A 19,541-nucleotide genomic window follows, 5' to 3' on the forward strand; every position below is an offset into this window, starting at 1 on the left:
TAAATGACCCATCATTTTTTGGATATTGGTATTGGGAGATTGGTTCCTATATTCCAATGTATGACTTTTTGAGGTCCATACATCTTAGATGGATCATTGTTCTATTACACTGTTGAGGTCGTTCCTCCACGTGATGGGCGTCTTCTTCCTCCTCCTCTTTATCCTTTTGCCTCCTCCTCTCTTTTGGTGATATGGTCTTATCTCTAGACAAGCCATTCTCAACTAGGGTTCCATGGATCCTTAGGGTTCCTCCAGAGGTTCTAGGGGTTCCTTGACCTCTGCTTGATTTACCTCCCATCTGATGGTGCCTACTTAGTTTTGGAGCCCAACACCCCTTGGCAGCACCACCAGCATGACACCAATGATCTGAAAGGGTGGCCTTGCGACAACCAATGTAATGAGAAGCATTTGTCCCATTGACCATAAAAGTGAGAGATATTTTATTTTATTTATTTATTTTACTGACCTCCTCCATTGAATTGGTTTTTTAAAGGAGTTCCCCATGATCTGATAATTATTAAAAAGAGTTCTTCTGGGGCAAAAAGGTAGAGAGTAGAGGTGGTACTACTCTATATAGTGTGTATCCCCCCAAAGAATTTGGATCATACCAGAGCACTCAAGTGGGCCCAAAAGCTGCATAAAAACAGCATGATGTAGCCAACATCAATGGCGAAAATATTGTTCATCTAAGGAGCAGCATGCTAAAAGTTACAGTCACAGAGTTACATTGTTCCAGCTCCGACCAACCATGTACAGTACAACATATACTATACGTGTGCAATCCCTCTAGAAGCTGGAAACCCCTACTCCAATGATCTGCACTAGCTTTCGGGTTTTGTGCCGAGCAGTTGCTCTGCTGCATTGTGAACACAGGAGAATGCTTGGCATTTTCTCAATGCATGCAAATTTTTCTCTAAATGGACAAGGTGGTGATCTCTAAATGGCGCCCCGGACATGTGACCAGAGTCCTGTGTTCACAATGTAGCAGGGCATCCACTCGGCACAGGACCCGGAAACTAGAGAAGATCACTGGATTAGCAGTGCCTACTACAGTGATTTCCAGCTTCATGGGCAGTGGTGGTCAACTGGAAAATTATAGAGGGCCTCGAGTGCAGCCCCAACAATAGCAGTGCATGTTTGCCCCCCTTACGTCCAAAATTGTTGGTCTTGCTGCATTTGAAGTTGCTGCATTTGAACCCCCAACATTGGTGTCAATGGATACAATAATAACCCCCAGCATTAGTGTCATTGAGTGCAATATTAACTCCCATCATTGGTACCATTGGAAGCAATAATAACCCCCAGCTTTGGTGTAATTGAACGCAATAATAACTCCCATCATTGGTACCATTGGAAGCAATAATAACCCCCAGCTTTGGTGTAATTGAACGCAATAATAACTCCCTTCATTGGTACCATTGGAAGCAATAATAACCCCCAGCTTTGGTGTCATTGAACACAATAATAACCCCCAGCATTGGTCTCAGGGGATGCAATAAAAACTCCCTACATTGGTGTCAGTGGACCCCCAGCACTGGTGTCAAAGAGTGCCAAAATAACCCCCTACACTGGCATAAGTGGATGAAATAATTACCCCCCAGCATTGGTGTCAATTAGTACAATAATAACCCCCAACTTTGGTGTAATTGAACACAATAATAACCCCCAGCATTAGTCTCAGGGGATGCAATACAAACCTTCCAACATTGGTGTCAGTGGACCCCCAGCACTGGTGTCAAAGAGTGCCAAAATAACCCCCTACACTGGCATAAGTGGATGAAATAATTACCCCCCAGCATTGGTGTCAATTAGTACAATAATAACCCCAACACTGGTGTAAATGTGTGCAATAATAACCCCCAGAATTGCTGTCAATGAGTCCAACAATAACTCCCATCATTGCTGTCAGTAGATGCAATAATAGCCCCCTAACAGTGGTGTCAGGGAGTGCAGTACTGGCCCCCATAGTTGGTGTCAATGGGTTGAAATGAAGAAAGACCTCTCTATGACCGCACATCCTCCATACCATCCCTGAGATAAGTGTGAGCGGCAACTTCAGCCTGAACTCCGACCGAGTCCCCGCAGAGCTCCCCCCTCATACGTGAGTGTATGTGGTGGTGGGGGGCTCAACATTTTTTTTTTTTGAGGGGGGGGGGCTGTTAAAGTGGTTGTAAAGGCAGAAGTTTTTTATCTTAAAGCATTCTATACATTAAGATAAAAAACCTTCTGTGTGCAGCAGCCTCCCTCAGCCCCCCTAATACTTACCTGAGCCCCTCTAGATCCAGCGATGTTGCACGAGAGACTCAGCTGTCCAGGACTCTCCCTCCTCATTGGCTGAGACATAGTGGCGGGCACCATTACACCACTGCTGTCAATCAAAGTCAGTAACATCATTGGCTCCCACTGTTGTCAATCAAAGCCAGTGAGCCAATGAGGAGACGGGCCAAACTGCAGCGCCATATCTGAATGGACACACAGAGCAGCGGCTCGGCTCGAGTGCCCCCATAGCAAGTTTCTCTCTGTGGGGGCACTCGGCTGGAGGGAGGGACCCAAGAAGAGGAGGATCCGGGCTGCTCTTTGCAAAACCAACTGCACAGAGGAGGGAAGTGTAACATGTTTGTTATTTTTACCCAAAAAAGAGACTTTAATATCTCAGCGCTTGGGGGCAATAATATATTTTTACACTTTTTTTTTATTTTTTAGTAAAACTTTATATCATGGGAACAAAAAATCCCCTATGTGATATAATAAAAGCTAATGCAGACACCACATCTAAGAATTGTATTCAGCAGTATATTACATTTTGTTTGTTTTTTAGTATATTTACACTGTAAGGAAATTGTGCAGAGATTATACAATCAGATTGTATAGTCTATGGTCAGTTTAAGGCATTTCCTTAACCTGGTGCAACAACTTCATGAAACCCGTTCATCGCTTTCCTTATAAATACTGACAAGTAGCTGATAGAAAGGACAATGTTATTGTTTGTTGGTATTTCTCCTCTGCACTACTGGAAGACAGACGTCTGCAGAGTATCTACTGAATATGTTTGGCTCTAGTGAGCTCTCCTATTCAGGGAGGACCCAGGGTGCACCCTTTTCACAGTGCCAGTATTAAAGATGGCCGACTCTGTTCTGATCACATGACCCATTGCCCTTTGCAGCGCTCCCTGGGTGACAGGAAGTAAGCAAAAGCCAAAAACACCGGTGTAACGTTAAAAAACCATACCCCGTGGAGAAACCATACCCTCGTCACTTCCGGGCTGAAACAGCTGAGCAGCGCAGCAGTGCGCATGCTCAGAGCCCCGGATACGTGATTGAACATTAAAGAATTAGACAAGTGCGCATGCTCGGTGGGCATGAAATTCTCACGGCACTGTGTCTAATGTAAAACTTGCGGCGCTTACATTAAAACAGCTCATCTGAAACGTAAATCATCTCCGCTCTTCGCCCTGTCACTGCCCTCATCTCCGGTAATAAATATAAAAGCGGTGACGGGTGTATGTGATGTAAATGTGACGGCGATCGCGGCTCCGTGATCCGCTTTTATATTTATTACCGGAGATGAGGGCAGTGACAGGGCGAAGAGCGGAGATGATTTACGTTTCAGATGAGCTGTTTTAATGTAAGCGCCGCAAGTTTAACTACCGTGAGAAATCCATACCCTCCGTAGCGGAACCGGAAGTGACGAGGGTATGGTTTTCTCACGGGTATGGATTTTTCACGGAACACCGGGAGAGCGCAGGAAGGTCGGTACGGTGTATTCCTGACATGTGTGTGACGTGATTCTGTAAATTCCGGGATATACGGCTATTCCCATACACATTCCCATCCAATCTCTGTGCTTAGATGGGAGCTCAGACAGTTCATTATGCAGCTGTCATTCAGTCTGCACACCTGGAGTGATCAGATAATGATGATTATTATTTTATTATTATCGTTTATTATTATTAATATTATTATTGTTGTTGTTAGGATAGAGATTGTTTTTATTAATGTTATCATATCACTATAAATATTAGTATTTATGTTATTATCCTATTATTATTATTAATATATTACTGTTGTTGTTAGGATAGAGATTGTTTTTATTAATGTTATTATCATATCACTATAAATTAGTATATTTTCATTTTTTTTTTTTATTTAAATCTTTTATTAATTTTATCAACATACATATATAATCTCACAAAAAAAAAACAAAAAACAAAATACATATTAGATAAATTCCCCCATTACCCCCAGTCATATACATTCCGTGAACTGAAATAAGGCAAGTCACTATATATTGCAATCATACCTAATAGTGAAAATGTATATTTTCATTTATGTTATTATCCTATTATTATTATTATTATACAGGATTTATATAGCACCAACAGTTTACACTTAGATGGGAGCTCAGACAGTTCATTATGCAGGAAGCGGTCATTTAGTCTTCATACCTGGAGTGATCAGATGATGAATGATTATAATTTTATTATTATTGTTTATTATTATTAATATTATTATTGTTGTTGTTTTTGGATAGAGATTGTTTTTTATTAATGTTATTATCATATCACTATCAATATTATTTTATTATTATTGTTAATTTATTATTATAATTGTTGTTATTTTAGATATTATTATTTTTATTAATGTCATTATCATATTATTAATAGTCATAGTAGTAGCATTAATATTAGCATTACTATAAATAATATTTTCCTTAATGTTATTATCTTATTTTTATTATTATACAGGTTTTATATAGTACCAACAGTTTACACTTAGATGGGGGGGGGGGGGGGGGGGCTCAGACAGTTCATTATGCAGGAAGCTGTCATTTAGTCTGCACACCTGGAGTGATCAGATGATGATTATTATTCTATTAATATTGTTAATTTATTATTATAATTGTTTTTATTTTAGATATTATTGTTTTTATTAATTTCATTATCATATTATTAGTAGTCATAGCATTGATGTTAGTATTACTATAAATATTATTTTCATTAATGTTATTATCCTATTATTATTATTATTATTATACAGGATTTATATAGCACCAACAGTTTACACTTAGATGGGGGGGGGGGGGGGGCTCAGACAGTTCATTATGCAGGAAGCTGTCATTTAGTCTGCACACCTGGAGTGATCAGATGATGATGATTATTATTTTATTATTATTATTATTATTATTATTATTGTTGTTCATTTATTATTATTATGATTATTGTTGGTATTATAGATATTATTGTTTTTATTAATGGTATTATCATATTATTAGTAGTCGTAGTAGTAGCAATAATATTAGTATTACTATGAATATTATTTTTTATTAATATTATTATTATTATTTATATACAGGATTTATATAGCACCAACAGTTTACATATAGATGGGGGCTCAAGACAGTTCATTATGCAGGAAGCTGTCATTTAGTCTGCATGCCTGGCATGATCAGATAATGATTATTATTTTATTAGTAGTAATAGTATTTTCAATAATAATAATAATAATAATAATATACATTATATTGTTTTCATTAATGTTATTATTATTAGTAGTAGAAGTAGTATTTTCATTAATATTATTTTTATCAATATTATTATTAATATTATTACAAAATTATTGTTTTTATTCATATTATTATTAATATTATTGGTAGTATTAGTATTTTCATTAATATTATTTTTTTAATTAATAATAATTATAATATTATTATTAATATAAATATTATTGTTTTCATTTATTTTTTTGTTTAACTTATCATTATTTTCATTATTATTATTATTGTTATTATACAAGATTTATAACACCAATGGTTTGCTCAGTGCTTTACAAAATAAAAAACACGTTACAGTCAGACCCCGTTCACACTGGGGCGATCCGACTTGCCGGGGCGACCTCACAGGTCTATGCAGGTCGCCCCCAAAAGAAGCTCCGGACCCTTTTTCTAAGTCGGAGCGACTTGTGTCGCTCCTATTAGAACGGGTCCACAGCTTCCCTATGGCAGGCGACCTACGGCGACCTGGTCGCCCCAGTGTGAACGGGGTCTTACAATATGATTTAAAGCGGAGTTCCGGCCACAAAAAAAAAAATTTCACTAAAAATACCCCCGGGACAGTCAGGGCTAGTACATTCCACAATGGCTACCTCTGATCTGTCCCGGTTCGCACTTACCTGCAAGAAGAAATACTCACTTTTAAAATTTCTTCTCCAGCGTTGCCATCTCTGTTGTGGGCAGCTGAAGCCGGCGCGATCCTCTTCTGTGTCCTCCTCCGTGTCCTCTTCTCCCAGAATGCGCCTGCATTGGCCCCACCGTCACTTCCGGTGCGTCGTCACATTCCTCCACAGATTCTGGGAATGCCCAGAATCTGTTTAGCAGGGAATGCGGCGTTGCACCGGAAGTGACGAGTGGGGCCGGTGAAGGCGCATTCTGGGAGCGATGACGTTCAGCTCCCAGGAATCATTGCAAGCCAGGAAGTGACGGCGCGGGCCGTGCGGCCGAGGGAGGAAGTGGAAGGAAGGTGAGTATTTTTTTTCTGCAATTACAAGGTAAGTAAAAAAAAAAAAATCCTAACTATCCATTTCTTTTTCAGGTGAGCTATAGCAAGCGAATGGCCCAAAATCGACTGTGTAGATTTTGTGGCCGGAACTCCGCTTTAACCAGTTCTGGACAGGAAGGATTTTCCCCCTTAATGACCAGGCCATTTTTTGCAATTTGGCACTGCGTTAATTTAACGGACAATTGCACGGTCGTGCGCCGATGTACCCAAATAAAATTGATGTCCTTTTTTCCCCACAAACAGAGCTTCTTTTTGGTGGTATTTGATCACCTGTGCGATTTTTTTTTTTTTTTTGTACTTTAAACAAAAAAGAGCAAAATTTTTGAAAATAAAAAAACACTATTTTTTACATTATGCTATATAACATCCCCCCCCCCCCCCCCAAAAAAAAAAAAACAAATTTTAAAAATCTAAATATTTTTTATTCTTTTAGGCCAATTTGTATTCTGCTACATATTTTTTGTTAAAAAAATCCCAATAAGTGTATATTGATCGATTTGCGCATCTACAAATTTGGGGAAAGATTTGTAATTTTTATTTATTTATTTTATTAGTAATGGCGGCGATTTTTAGCGGGACTGCGACATTGCGGCGGACAGATCGGACCCCTATCTGACATTTTTGACACTTTTGGGGGGAACCAGTGACATTACTACAGTAATCAGTGCTAAAAATATGCACTGTTACTGTAATAATGACACTGGCAGGGAAGGGGTTAACACAGTGGTGATCAAAGGATCAGGTGTGGGCCTAGAGGGTGTTTTCTAACTGTATAGGGGAGGGACTTGTGAAATGATCATAGAGACATGTGAACCTATATAGAAGGATCATAGGCACTCTATGATCATTCCAGAGAGAAGAATGGTCAGCTGTGTTAACTACAGTTGACTGTCCTTCTCTCTCAGGGGGGGACGATCGCGGGTGCCCGGCAGCAATTGCGGGTGACGGCCCCATGGATCGGCATCCCCGCTGCCAAGTGGGGGTTGGAGCCCGCCGCCCGAGGCGCGCGCTCGCCCCACCCTGGCACCACGCACGCAACCGACGTAGAACTACGTTGGTTCGCGCAGGAGAGCCAGCCTGCTGCAGTAAATGTGCGGCGGGCAAGGGGGCGGAGGGGAAGCTGTTAAAACAAGAGGGTTGAGAGGGTCCTAAGAGCTTACAATCCAAATATTACATCTCAGCACCCAATGGAACGGATCAACCGACACCCCGACCGGACACCTCCATTGACGGACGCTCCTAGTGCTGAAGCAATGCAAACCATTAAGTATCTGCTCCTGACCTCCAGTGACGGTGAATACCCTCACACCCCACCTATGGGCAATCCATTCTAAGTCATCTCACTGGGGAGGAGTGAAAAAGCTTTCAGCTAAATTCATTTGTCATTTAAATTAATAAAGTGTAACTAAAGGCAAAATTTGCAAAAAGTGAAAGAACATTCCAAATTTTGAGTTCTTCCCCAGGAAATTCTTCCATTGGGGGGCGCTAATTCTGGAGACAACCAGGGATTCTTCCACTTTGGAGGGATTTCCTTTAACTTCCTGTTTTGGCTTTGGGACAGGAAGTGAAGGGAAATCTCCTCAATGGGGAACACAGATGGCAAAAAATAAACCTAATAAAATGAATTCAGGGAACTTGCACTAGCTACATCAAAAATGTAATAAATGCAAAACAGTGTTTTTTATTTTATTTTTTTATATTGACTTAGAGTTCAGCTTAACCACTTGCCGTGACCACTCGGGACCGCGCCTCCGGGGGCGCGCGCTCGCTCCCTAGACCCTCACAGGCTAGCGACTTAGTACTACGTCGCTCTGCCTGTGAGGGGCTGACCGCCGCAGTAAATAGTCGTGCGGCGGTCAGCCCCTCACAGGCAGAGCGACGTAGTACTAAGTCGCTAGCCTGTGAGGGTCTAGGGAGCGAGCGCGCGCTCCCGAGTGGTCACGGACCCCCCCCCCCCCCCCGTGCGCCTGTGACCAGCGGACCCGATCGTCCACCGGTCACTCGGCAATCGTCGGTGCAGAGGGAAGAAGGCAGGCGGCTGATGTAAACAAGCCGCCTGTCATTCTCCCCTGTTTAGGAATGGTGATCACACGGTTCTACTATGTAGGACCGTTGATCACTGTTCCTACACCTCAAGCCACAGCCAATCACAGTTAGAATCACGCCCCTAGGGACACACACAGCCCCTCCCTCTAAAAAAAGTTAACCCCTTCACTGCCAGTGTAATTTTACAGTAACAGTGCATATGTATAGCACTGATTACTGTAGAAATGTCACTGGTACCCCCAAAAGTGTCAAAAATGTCAGTCAAGGGTCCGATCTGTCCGCCGCAATGTCGCAGTACCGCAAAAAAAAAAAAATTGCAGATCGCCGCCATTACGCGTTAAAAAAAAAGAACAAAAATGACAAAAATCTTTCCCTTTGTTAGTAAACCCGATAACTTTTGCGCAAACCAATCAAAATACGCTTTTTGCAATTTTTTTTTTACCAAACATATGTAGCATAAAACAAATTGGCTGAAAATGTTAAAAAATTTTGATTTTTACTTTTTTTTGGGGGGAATTTCATATAAAAAATGTGAAAAATATTGTTATTTTTGCAAAATTGTTGCTCTTTTTTTGTTTATAGTGCATGATCAAAAAATCGCACAGGTGATCAAATACCACCAAAAGAAAGCTCTGTTTGTGGGAAAAAAAGGACGTGAAATTCGTTTAGGTGCAGCGTCGCACGACCGCGCAATTGTCCGTTAAAATCACGCAGTGCCGAATCGCAAAATAGGCCCTGGTCAGGAAGGGGGTAAAATCTTCAGGGGCTTAAGTGGTTAAAAAATAATAATTTTATTGATGTAATAATGAATACAGAGCTGCATTATTTTTTGTATACCTGCAAGTTCGGCTTCGAGTGTGAATGAGGCTCTAAAGTTTCGTATAGATAGACCTGTATATTGTATTGTAATAAATTCCCTATTGATGTCCCTATTACCCAGGTGAACGATGGATTCTAAACACAAGGAGCTCCTCAAGAGCCTTCGTCTTGATTTGTGTTCCCATGCCGTAGCGGACGGGCTGGTTCCCCAGTATCTGTACCAGGAAGGCATCATCACCCGTGAACAATTGGAGGACATATGTGGACAGGTCACCAGTCAGAGAAGAGCCATGAAGCTCTTGGACATCCTGCCCACTCGGGGGCCCAAGGCCTTTGACATCTTCCTGGACTCGTTGACCGAATTCCCATGGGTCCAGGAGAATTTAAAGCAGCAATGTCTAAAGATCCCTCCTGTATCCGAGAGCAAGTCTTCAGCCTTGCCTGCCAATGTCCTACAGAACTGTCCCAACGACCGGCAACTGAACCGTCTGGCGGGAAAACTGGGATCGGAATGGGAGCAGGTTCTAAGTCACCTAGGACTAGACCAAAGCGACCTGTACAGGTGTAAAGTAGAACATCCATGCAACCTGCACTCACAGGTCTTGGAGGGACTGGTGAAATGGAAGCAACACATGGGACGCAAGGCCACCATCCAACGTCTGTGGGAAGCTTTGGAAGCTGCTGAGATGGATCCTTCAGAAATAAAACTTATTTTACAATGACGTTCCCCATGTGCAACTTCAGCTGTGCTTCGCTTAGGACACTTTGTAGTCACCAGACCATCAATCACACCTTATTAGAATGTTTGGACATCCCTTTTCAAAGCCATGGCCGTCAATAAGAAGTTGGCCCTTCTTCCCAGCTAAAAAGAAAAGCCTCCTGTCTCCTGGGAAGGTTAAAAATAAAAATTTTACCCACATTTTTGTTAGTTATGTCATTTACTGCCCCTGATGCATCCTTACCTCAGTCTGACATCCATGGCTTGCAGGAACCTTTTAGCACTTCCAGATGCAATCTTACTTTCTTCAGGCACCCCCTGTTCAGTTGATCCCCATAGACTTCTGTTGAACAACTTTCAAAACTCCTTATCTATTCTTGAATAAGAAACATTCTTTGGTGATTGGATTGAAGTCATATTGATCCCTCAGTGTCAATTGATGTTTTGCCTCTAGGTCCATGTAATCAACTGTCCAAAACGGAACAAAGTAAATGTTGGTGTCCGTGAGAGAAGTAGTGCCCCGTCATTGATGTCAATAGAAGGAATAGGGCCTCATTGTTGGTGTCAGTGGGAGGAATAGTGCCCCCCGTCATTGGTGTCAGTGGGAGGAAAAGTACCCCATCATTGGTATCAGTGGGAGGAATAGTGCCCCATCATTGGTGTCAGTGGGAGGAAAAATACCCCATCATTGGTATCAGTGGGAGGAATAGTGCCCCCCATCATTGGTGTCAGTGGGAGGAATAGTGCCCCATCGTTGGTGTCAGTGGGAGGAAAAATACCCCATCATTGGTATCAGTGGGAGGAATAGTGCCCCCCATCATTGGTATCAGTGGGAGGAAAAGTACCCCATCATTGGTATCAGTGGGAGGAATAGTGCCCCCCATCATTGGTATCAGTGGGAGGAATAGTGCCCCCCATCATTGGTATCAGTGGGAGGAATAGTGCCCCATCATTGGTATCAGTGAGAGGAATAGTGCCCCATCATTGGTATCAGTGAGAGGAATAGTGCCCCATCATTGGTATCAGTGGAAGGAATAGTGCCCCATCATTAGTATCAGTGGGAGGAATAGTGCCCCATCATTAGTATCAGTGGGAGGAATAGTGCCCCATCGTTGGTGTCAGTGGGAGGAAAAATACCCCATCATTGGTATCAGTGGGAGGAATAGTGCCCCATCATAGGTATCAGTGGGAGGAATAGTGCCCCATCATTGGTATCAGTGGAAGGAATAGTGCCCCATCATTAGTATCAGTGGGAGGAATAGTGCCCCGTCATTGGTATCAGTGGGAGGAATAGTGCCCCATCATTGGTATCAGTGAGAGGAATAGTACCCCATCATTGGTATCAGTGAGAGGAATAGTGCCCCATCATTGGTATCAGTGGAAGGAATAGTGCCCCATCATTAGTATCAGTGGGAGGAATAGTGCCCCGTCATTGGTATCAGTGGGAGGAATAGTGCCCCATCATTGGTATCAGTGGGAGGAATAGTGCCCCATCATTAGTATCAGTGGGAGGAATAGTGCCCCATCATTGGTATCAGTGGGAGGAATAGTGCCCCATCATTAGTATCAGTGGGAGGAATAGTGCCCCATCATTGGTATCAGTGGGAGGAATAGTGCCCCATCATTAGTATCAGTGGGAGGAATAGTGCCCCATCATTGGTATCAGTGGGAGGAATAGTGCCCCATCATTAGTATCAGTGGGAGGAATAGTGCCCCATCATTAGTATCAGTGGGAGGAATAGTGCCCCATCGTTGGTGTCAGTGGGAGGAAAAATACCCCATCATTGGTATCAGTGGGAGGAATAGTGCCCCATCATTGGTGTCAGTGGGAGGAATAGTGCCCCATCAGTAGTGTCAGTGGGAGAAATAGTGTCCCATCATTGGTGTCAATAGAAGGAATAGTGCCTCATTGTTGGTATCAGTGGGAGAAATAGACTAACACACCTTATTGGACTTTTTGGACATCCCATTTCAAATCCATGGCCGTCAATACGAAGTTGGCCCTTCTTCTCAGCTAAAAAGAAAAGCCTCCTGTCTCCTGGGAAAGTTAAAAATAAAAATTTTACCCAAATTTTTGTTATGTCATATGCTGCCCCGGATGCATCCTTACCTCAGTCTGACATCCATGGCTTTAGGCACCCCCTGTTCAGTTGATCCCCATAGACTTCTACTGAACAACTTTCACAACTCCTGATCTATTCTTGAACAATAAACATTCTTTGGTGATTGGATTGAAGTCGTATTAATCCCTCAGTGTCAATTGATGTTTTGCCTCTAGGTCCATGTAATGGACTGTTAAGTGTTCAAATCTAACAAAAAAATGTAAAAAAAAAAAAAAATCAAATTTCTTCATCATTTTAGGCCAATATGTATTGTGCTACATATTTTTGGTAAAAAGAATCCCAATAAGTGTATATTGATTAGTCTGCCAAAAGTTATTGCGTCTACAAACTATGGGATATATTTATGGAATTTGTATTTACTTTATTTTTTTACTAGTAATGGCAGCGATCAGCGATTTTTAGCTGGACTGCCACATTGCGGCGGACCAATCGGACACCTGACACTTTTTTGGGGACCAGTGACACTAATACAGTGATTAGTGCTAATAAAATGCACTGTCACTGTACTAATGACACTGGCAGGGAAGCCGTTTACATCAGGGGTAAGTGTGTCCCTAGGGGGGATGCTCTGACTGGGGGAAGACAAGAGATTCGCGTTTCTGCTTAACAGCAACACAAGATCTCCATCTTCTCCTCTGTGAGAACGGCGATCTGCCGTGTTTCCTGGGAACGATTGCAGGTGGCCAGCAGACATCCGGTTCAGCGGACCTACTGATTGGCACCCCCTATGTCCAATCGGCGCGCGATCCCGCCCCCAGAATCTGTTGCAGGTACGTTATTTCACACAATAGAGCCAACCTGCCGTAGTATATATGTGGTAGGCGGTTGACAATTGGTTAATGAACTGGTCCATGCAAGAGACCCCACGACTAAGAATAGCAAACAGATTTATTTAGATAGAAATACTGATGGGAATCACATTAACCGCTTGCCGACTGCGCACAGTATATTTACTGCGGCAGTCAGCCCCGGCCAGGCAGAGTGACGTAGATCTATGTCGCTAGCCTGTCACCGGGTTTTGAGCCAATAGTGGGCGAGCGCGCGCCCCGGCTCGTTCACAGAGGAGTCCGCGCGTGTGACCGGCGGACCCGATGTCCGCCGGTCACTACGATCGTCGGTACAGCGGGAGAAAGGCGGAGCGGCTTATGTAAACAAGCCGCCTGTCATTCTCCCCTGTGTAAAAATGGAGATCAGACGGTTCTACTATGTAGGACCGTTGATCTCTGTTTTTACACTAGTAGCCATGTCCAATCACAGTTAGAAACACGCCCCTAGGGACACATTTAACCCCTCCCTCTCCAATACTGTTAACCCCTTCCCTGCCAGTGTCATTTTACAGTAACAGTGCATATGTATAGCACTGATTACTGCAGTAATGTCACTGGTACCCCCAAAAGTGTTAAAAATGTCAGTCAAGGGTCCGATCTGTCCGCCACAATGTCGCAGTCCAGCAAAAAAAAAAAAATCGCAGATCGCCGCCATTACGCGTTAAAAAAAAAACACACCAAAAATGACAAAAATCTTTCCCTTTGTTAGTAAACGCGATAACTTTTGCGCAAACCAATCAAAATACGCTTTTTGCGATTTTTTTTTTTTTACCAAACATATGTAGCATAAAACAAATTGGCCGAAAATGTTAAAAAACTTTGATTTTTACATTTTTTTCATATAAAAAAAGTGAAAAATATTGTTATTTTTGCAAAATTTACGCTCTTTTTTTGTTTATAGCGCATGATCAAAAAATCGCACAGGTGATCAAATACCACCAAAAGAAAGCTCTGTTTGTGGGAAAAAAAGGACGTGAAATTAGTTTAGGTACAGCGTCACACGACCGCGCAATTGTCCGTTAAAGTCACACAGTAAAAAATCGCAAAAAACCCCCTGGTCAGGAAGGGGGTAAAATCTTCTGGGGCTTAAGTGGTTAAAGGGGGGTTGAGTTCCATCCAATCATTTTTCTGAGAAAGATATGATTGTTCAGTTTGGACCAATCAGAGATTCCTCAATGATAGTGAATGGAAGGAACTAGTATAATAATGGCAGAGAGGAGACACTTGGGGAAGGAGACCTGACTGAGGAGAGTGGGAATATTGGATAAGTTTGTTGGTTGGTAATTCATCCAGTTTATGATGATTTGATTGGGTTTTGATGGGGTGAATCTGTGGCTGTGATTTATATGCCGCTTAGAATTGGTTTTGTAATATTTGTGAAATGTTTTCTTGGTATTGCTGTTCATCTTTGTTTGTGATATTTATACCTCTAAAAGCAGGAATTCCCAAACTGTGGGTCGCGAGCGGCATTTCAGAGGGTCGCCGGCGGATTTTGAGCCAGAGCTGCCCAGGCATCGGCAGCGCACTGTGTTACGAGCAGGAAGGCGGGGCCTTGAGCTCCACTGACGCTCCGACCCCGCCCCTTGCTGTGCGCGCTGTTCTGTATGAGGGAGTGGAGCTGTGCAGTGCATCGCATTGGAGCCGAGCACCAGGACCAGTCACCAGGTAGGCCACAGTCCAGACACTGCTTGATGGCTTATTTTAGGCCTGGTTGGCGACACACATTTGCACAGGCATAGCAGCCCATTGATACAAATGGGCTGCTATGCCTGCGTTTTCCGCTGAAAAAAGATGCATGCAGAATTTTAAAAAAATGCAGTGACCTTGAAATCAATCCTGCTTTTGCACCATGCGACTTACCTGCAGTTCCTGCACACGCAAACTGTGTTTTTAAATGCTTGGCCCACATATATGAAGGCAGAAAGCTTGCCAGTGCAGGAACTGCAGGTAAGTTGCATGGTGCAAAAGCAGGATTGATTTCACGGCCACTGCATTTTTTAAAATGCTGCATGTACCTTTTTTCTGCGGAAGACGAGGTCATAGCAGCCCATTCAAATTAGTCTGCTGCTATGCCTGTGCAAATGTGGGCCGCCAACCCACATACATGTGAACCAGGCCTAAAGCAATAGTAAAGTCATTTACAAATAAAAACTGCGACGGGCGGTCAGGAACCAGTTAAGTCATACCGCACTATTATAACACTGCGATGTGTAAAGGGGCACTATGACGTGAAAATGGCTACAGTGTAATGGGACGCTGCGATGTGTAAAGGGGCACTATGACGTGAAAATGGCTGCAAGTGGGTCCCGAAAAATAACTGTATTCAGAAGTGGGTCTCGGCCCAAAAAAGTTTGGGAAGCCCTGCGCTAAAGGATTGTTTGTATATAATATTTACTTACCAGTAACTATGGTGTCTATATTTACTTTATCATGCAATATACTATTATTTGGCAGGGTAGAGTATGTGTGACGGTGTGTGTGGGTTGGGGTTGGTAGGGATGCATGCGGTTAACCAGGAGATGCCTGTGACCCAAGGTTAAAGCTAGTGCGGATACCTTTGAACTGAGGGGTGGAGTTGGTAGGGGTACTTGTGATCTGAGGGGTGAGTTTGGTGGGGATACCAGTGACTCAGGGTGTAAGGGTGGTGTGGATACATGTGACCCGAGGGGGTAAGGTTGATGGGGTTACATGTGACATGGGGGATAAGGTTGGTGGGTATACCTGTGACCTGGGGGGTTAGGTTGGTAAGGTACATGTGACGTGGAGGGTGAGGTTGGTGGGAATACATGTGATGTAGGGGATAAGGTTAGTGGGTATACCTGTGACCCAGGGGGTTAGGTTGGTAAGGTACATGTGACGTGGAGGGTGAGGTTGGTGGGAATACATGTGATGTAGGGGATAAGGTTAGTGGGTATACCGGTGACCCAGGGGGTTAGGTTGGTAAGGTACATGTGACGTGGAGGTAAGGGTGGTGGGTATCCCCGTGACCCGGGGTGAGGGTGGTAAGGTACATGTGACGTGGTGGTAAGGTTGGTGGGTATAGCTGTGACCCGGGAGGTTAGCCCGGTGGGATTACCTGTGACCCAGGGGATTAGGTTAGTCACAGGTAATCCTGGAAGGTGGGGAAAACCTGTGACCTGTGAGGTAAGGTTGGTGGGGATACATGTGACCTGGAGGTGAGCTTTGTGGGAATTCTTGTGGCGCAGGGGCTGAGGTTGGTGGGGATACCTGTGACCCGGGGGCTGAGATGGTTGGGGATACCTGTGACCCATGTGGTAAGCTGGGAGGTAACATTGGTAGGGCTACCTGTAACCTGAGGGGTGATGTTAGTAGGGATACATGTGACATGGGGGGGGGGGGGTAAGGTTGGTGGGGATATATGTCATGTGGGGGTAGGGTTGATGGGTATACCTGTGACCTGGGTGTGAGGTTGGTGGGAATACATGTGACATGGAGGGTAAGGTTGGTGGGGATACATGTGACATGGATGGTAAGGTTGGTGGGGATACATGTGATGTAGGGGGTAAGGCTGGTGGGGATACATGTGATGTAGGGGGTAAGGCTGGTGGGGATACCTATACCCCAGGGGGTAGGTGAGGTTAGTCACAGGTATCCCTGTGAGGTGGAGATACCTGTGACCTGGGAGGTAAGTTTAGTGGGAATATCGGTGACCTGGGGAGTAAGGTAGGTGAGAATACCTGTGACCCCAGGGCTGAGGTTGGCGAGGATACCTATGACGTGTGGAATAAAGTTGGTAGGTATACCTTTGACCTGGGGGGTGAGGTTGGTAGAGTTGGTGGCAAAACCTATGACCCAGGGCTGAGTTCAGTTAGAATAACTGTGACCCAAGGGATAGTGGGGATACCTGTGACTGGGGTGGTATGAATAGTGGAGATACCTTACCTGGGTGCTAAGCTCAGTGAGGATATCTGTGACCTGGGGAGTGAGTTTGTGGGGATACCCATGACCCGGGTGGTGAGGTTGGTGGGGATACATGTGATCTGGAGGTGAGCTTGGTGGGAATACCTGTGACCTGGGGGATGAGGTTGGTGGGGAGTTAGGATAAGGACAATGGAGATAATTGAAATCTTTTCATTATCACATTATTTGAACTGTTTTTGGATCACGGATATTCTTTGGTATCCACCTGGAACTTTTTTTCATTGTTTTAAGTTTTGCATATTTATTTTCACCTGTTTGCACTTTGGTTATACGATGTTGTTATATTCAGGAATCTGATATGTATATGAATTGGGGCACATCATTTTATGATTTTATGCACTACACATTCTTATATACCCTTCCTTTGGGATTTTAGCTTATTTTATGACAGCAAACTTTATTTGTATATTTTTCTCTTTATCCAGTATTCAGAGAGTCTAGTTAATGAGGATACCTGTGACCTGGGGGGAAGGTAGGTGAGTGGAGATACCTGTGACCTGGGGGGAAGGTAGGTGAGTGGAGATACATGTGACCTGGGGGGAAGGTAGGTGAGTGGAGATACCTGTGACCTGGGGGGAAGGTAGGTGAGTGGAGATACCTGTGACCTGGGGGGAAGGTAGGTGAGTGGAGATACCTGTGACCTGGGGGGAAGGTAGGTGAGTGGAGATACCTGTGACCTGGGGGGGAAGTTAGGTGAGTGGAGATACCTGTGACCTGGGGGGGAAGTTAGGTGAGTGGAGATACCTGTGACCTGGGGGGAAGGTAGGTGAGTGGAGATACCTGTGACCTGGGGGGAAGGTAGGTGAGTGGAGATACCTGTGACCTGGGGGGAAGGTAGGTGAGTGGAGATACATGTGACCTGGGGGGAAGGTAGGTGAGTGGAGATACCTGTGACCTGGGGGGAAGGTAGGTGAGTGGAGATACCTGTGACCTGGGGGGAAGGTAGGTGAGTGGAGATACCTGTGACCTGGGGGGAAGGTAGGTGAGTGGAGATACCTGTGACCTGGGGGGGAAGGTAGGTGAGTGGAGATACCTGTGACCTGGGGGGAAGGTAGGTGAGTGGAGATACCTGTGACCTGGGGGGAAGGTAGGTGAGTGGAGATACCTGTGACCTGTGGGGAAGGTAGGTGAGTGGAGATACATGTGACCTGGGGGGAAGGTAGGTGAGTGGAGATACATGTGACCTGGGGGGAAGGTAGGTGAGTGGAGATACCTGTGACCTGGGGGGAAGGTAGGTGAGTGGAGATACCTGTGACCTGGGGGGAAGGTAGGTGAGTGGAGATACATGTGACCTGGGGGGAAGGTAGGTGAGTGGAGATACCTGTGACCTGGGGGGAAGGTAGGTGAGTGGAGATACCTGTGACCTGGGGGGGAAGGTAGGTGAGTGGAGATACATGTGACCTGGGGGGAAGGTAGGTGAGTGGAGATACATGTGACCTGGGGGGAAGGTAGGTGAGTGGAGATACATGTGACCTGGGGGGAAGGTAGGTGAGTGGAGATACATGTGACCTGGGGGGAAGGTAGGTGAGTGGAGATACATGTGACCTGGGGGGAAGGTAGGTGAGTGGAGATACATGTGACCTGGGGGGAAGGTAGGTGAGTGGAGATACATGTGACCTGGGGGGGAGGTAGGTGAGTGGAGATACCTGTGACCTGGGGGGAAGGTAGGTGAGTGGAGATACCTGTGACCTGGGGGGAAGGTAGGTGAGTGGATATACATGTGACCTGGCAGTGAGATTGGAGGGGAGATCATTGACCTAGAGATTGAGGTTAGAGAGATACCAATGCCCCAGGGGTTGAGGTTAGTGGGAATACATGTGATGTGATGTGGGGTGGGGGGGCTAAAGTTGATGGGGATACCTGTGAGCTTGGTGGAAATTCATGTGACTTGGGAGTTGAGGTAGGTGTGGATACCGGAGACCCGAGGATGAGGGGTGGTACGGTTGGTGGGGATGTCTTTGACTGGAGGGTAAAGTTGATATGAATACCTGTGACCGAGGGTGGTAACGTGGGTGGAGATAACCAGGACCGGGACAAGGGGAGGCGGCTGCCCTGGGTACTGTGGTATCATGTGAGGTTGGGGGGGCAGTACAAGGCGATTGAGGGGAGGGGATTTGTGTGGCAAGGAGGAATTTGGGGATGCAACAGGAGGTAAGAATTGTTATAGGAGGGGAAATTTGGGGAGGTTTGTGCCAGGATGGGGGATTTGTGCTAGAAAAAGTAATATAGTGGGGGGGAGCTGGATTTGTGCTAGGATGGGGTAGGGGAATTTGTGCTCAGGAGAGACATTTGTGGGGTAGAGAATTTGTGTAAGGAAGGGGAAATTTTCTTGGAGGGGGGGGGGGGTTCAGGAGGTTTTGAGCTAAGCATGCAGATTACACATGATGCTAATAAATCTTGGGGGGGGGCGCTATTTGGCGATCCTGGAGTGAGGTTGGTGGGAATACCTTTGACCTGGAGAGTGTGGTGGGCAAATGTGTGCAACTAAAACCTCTGTTTTTAACACAAACTGT

General features: G+C 44.6%; 2 protein-coding genes across 2 annotated transcripts in view; one reads left to right on the top strand and one right to left on the bottom strand.

The window, feature by feature from the left end:
- MPP1 (MAGUK p55 scaffold protein 1) overlaps positions 1-19,541 on the bottom strand; it is an 894,076-nt gene that overhangs the window by 49,216 nt on the left and 825,319 nt on the right. The window lies entirely within an intron of this gene.
- LOC309560072 (death domain-containing protein CRADD-like) lies at positions 9,544-10,144 on the top strand. The gene has a single exon (XM_082263592.1). It carries the CDS (start codon positions 9,547-9,549, stop codon positions 10,138-10,140), a length of 594 nt encoding a protein of 197 aa, XP_082119718.1. The 5' UTR covers positions 9,544-9,546; the 3' UTR covers positions 10,141-10,144.

The sequence above is a fragment of the Pelophylax lessonae genome (genome assembly GCF_965119305.1).
Source record: "Pelophylax lessonae genome assembly, chromosome: 7".
NCBI lineage: Eukaryota > Metazoa > Chordata > Amphibia > Anura > Ranidae > Pelophylax > Pelophylax lessonae.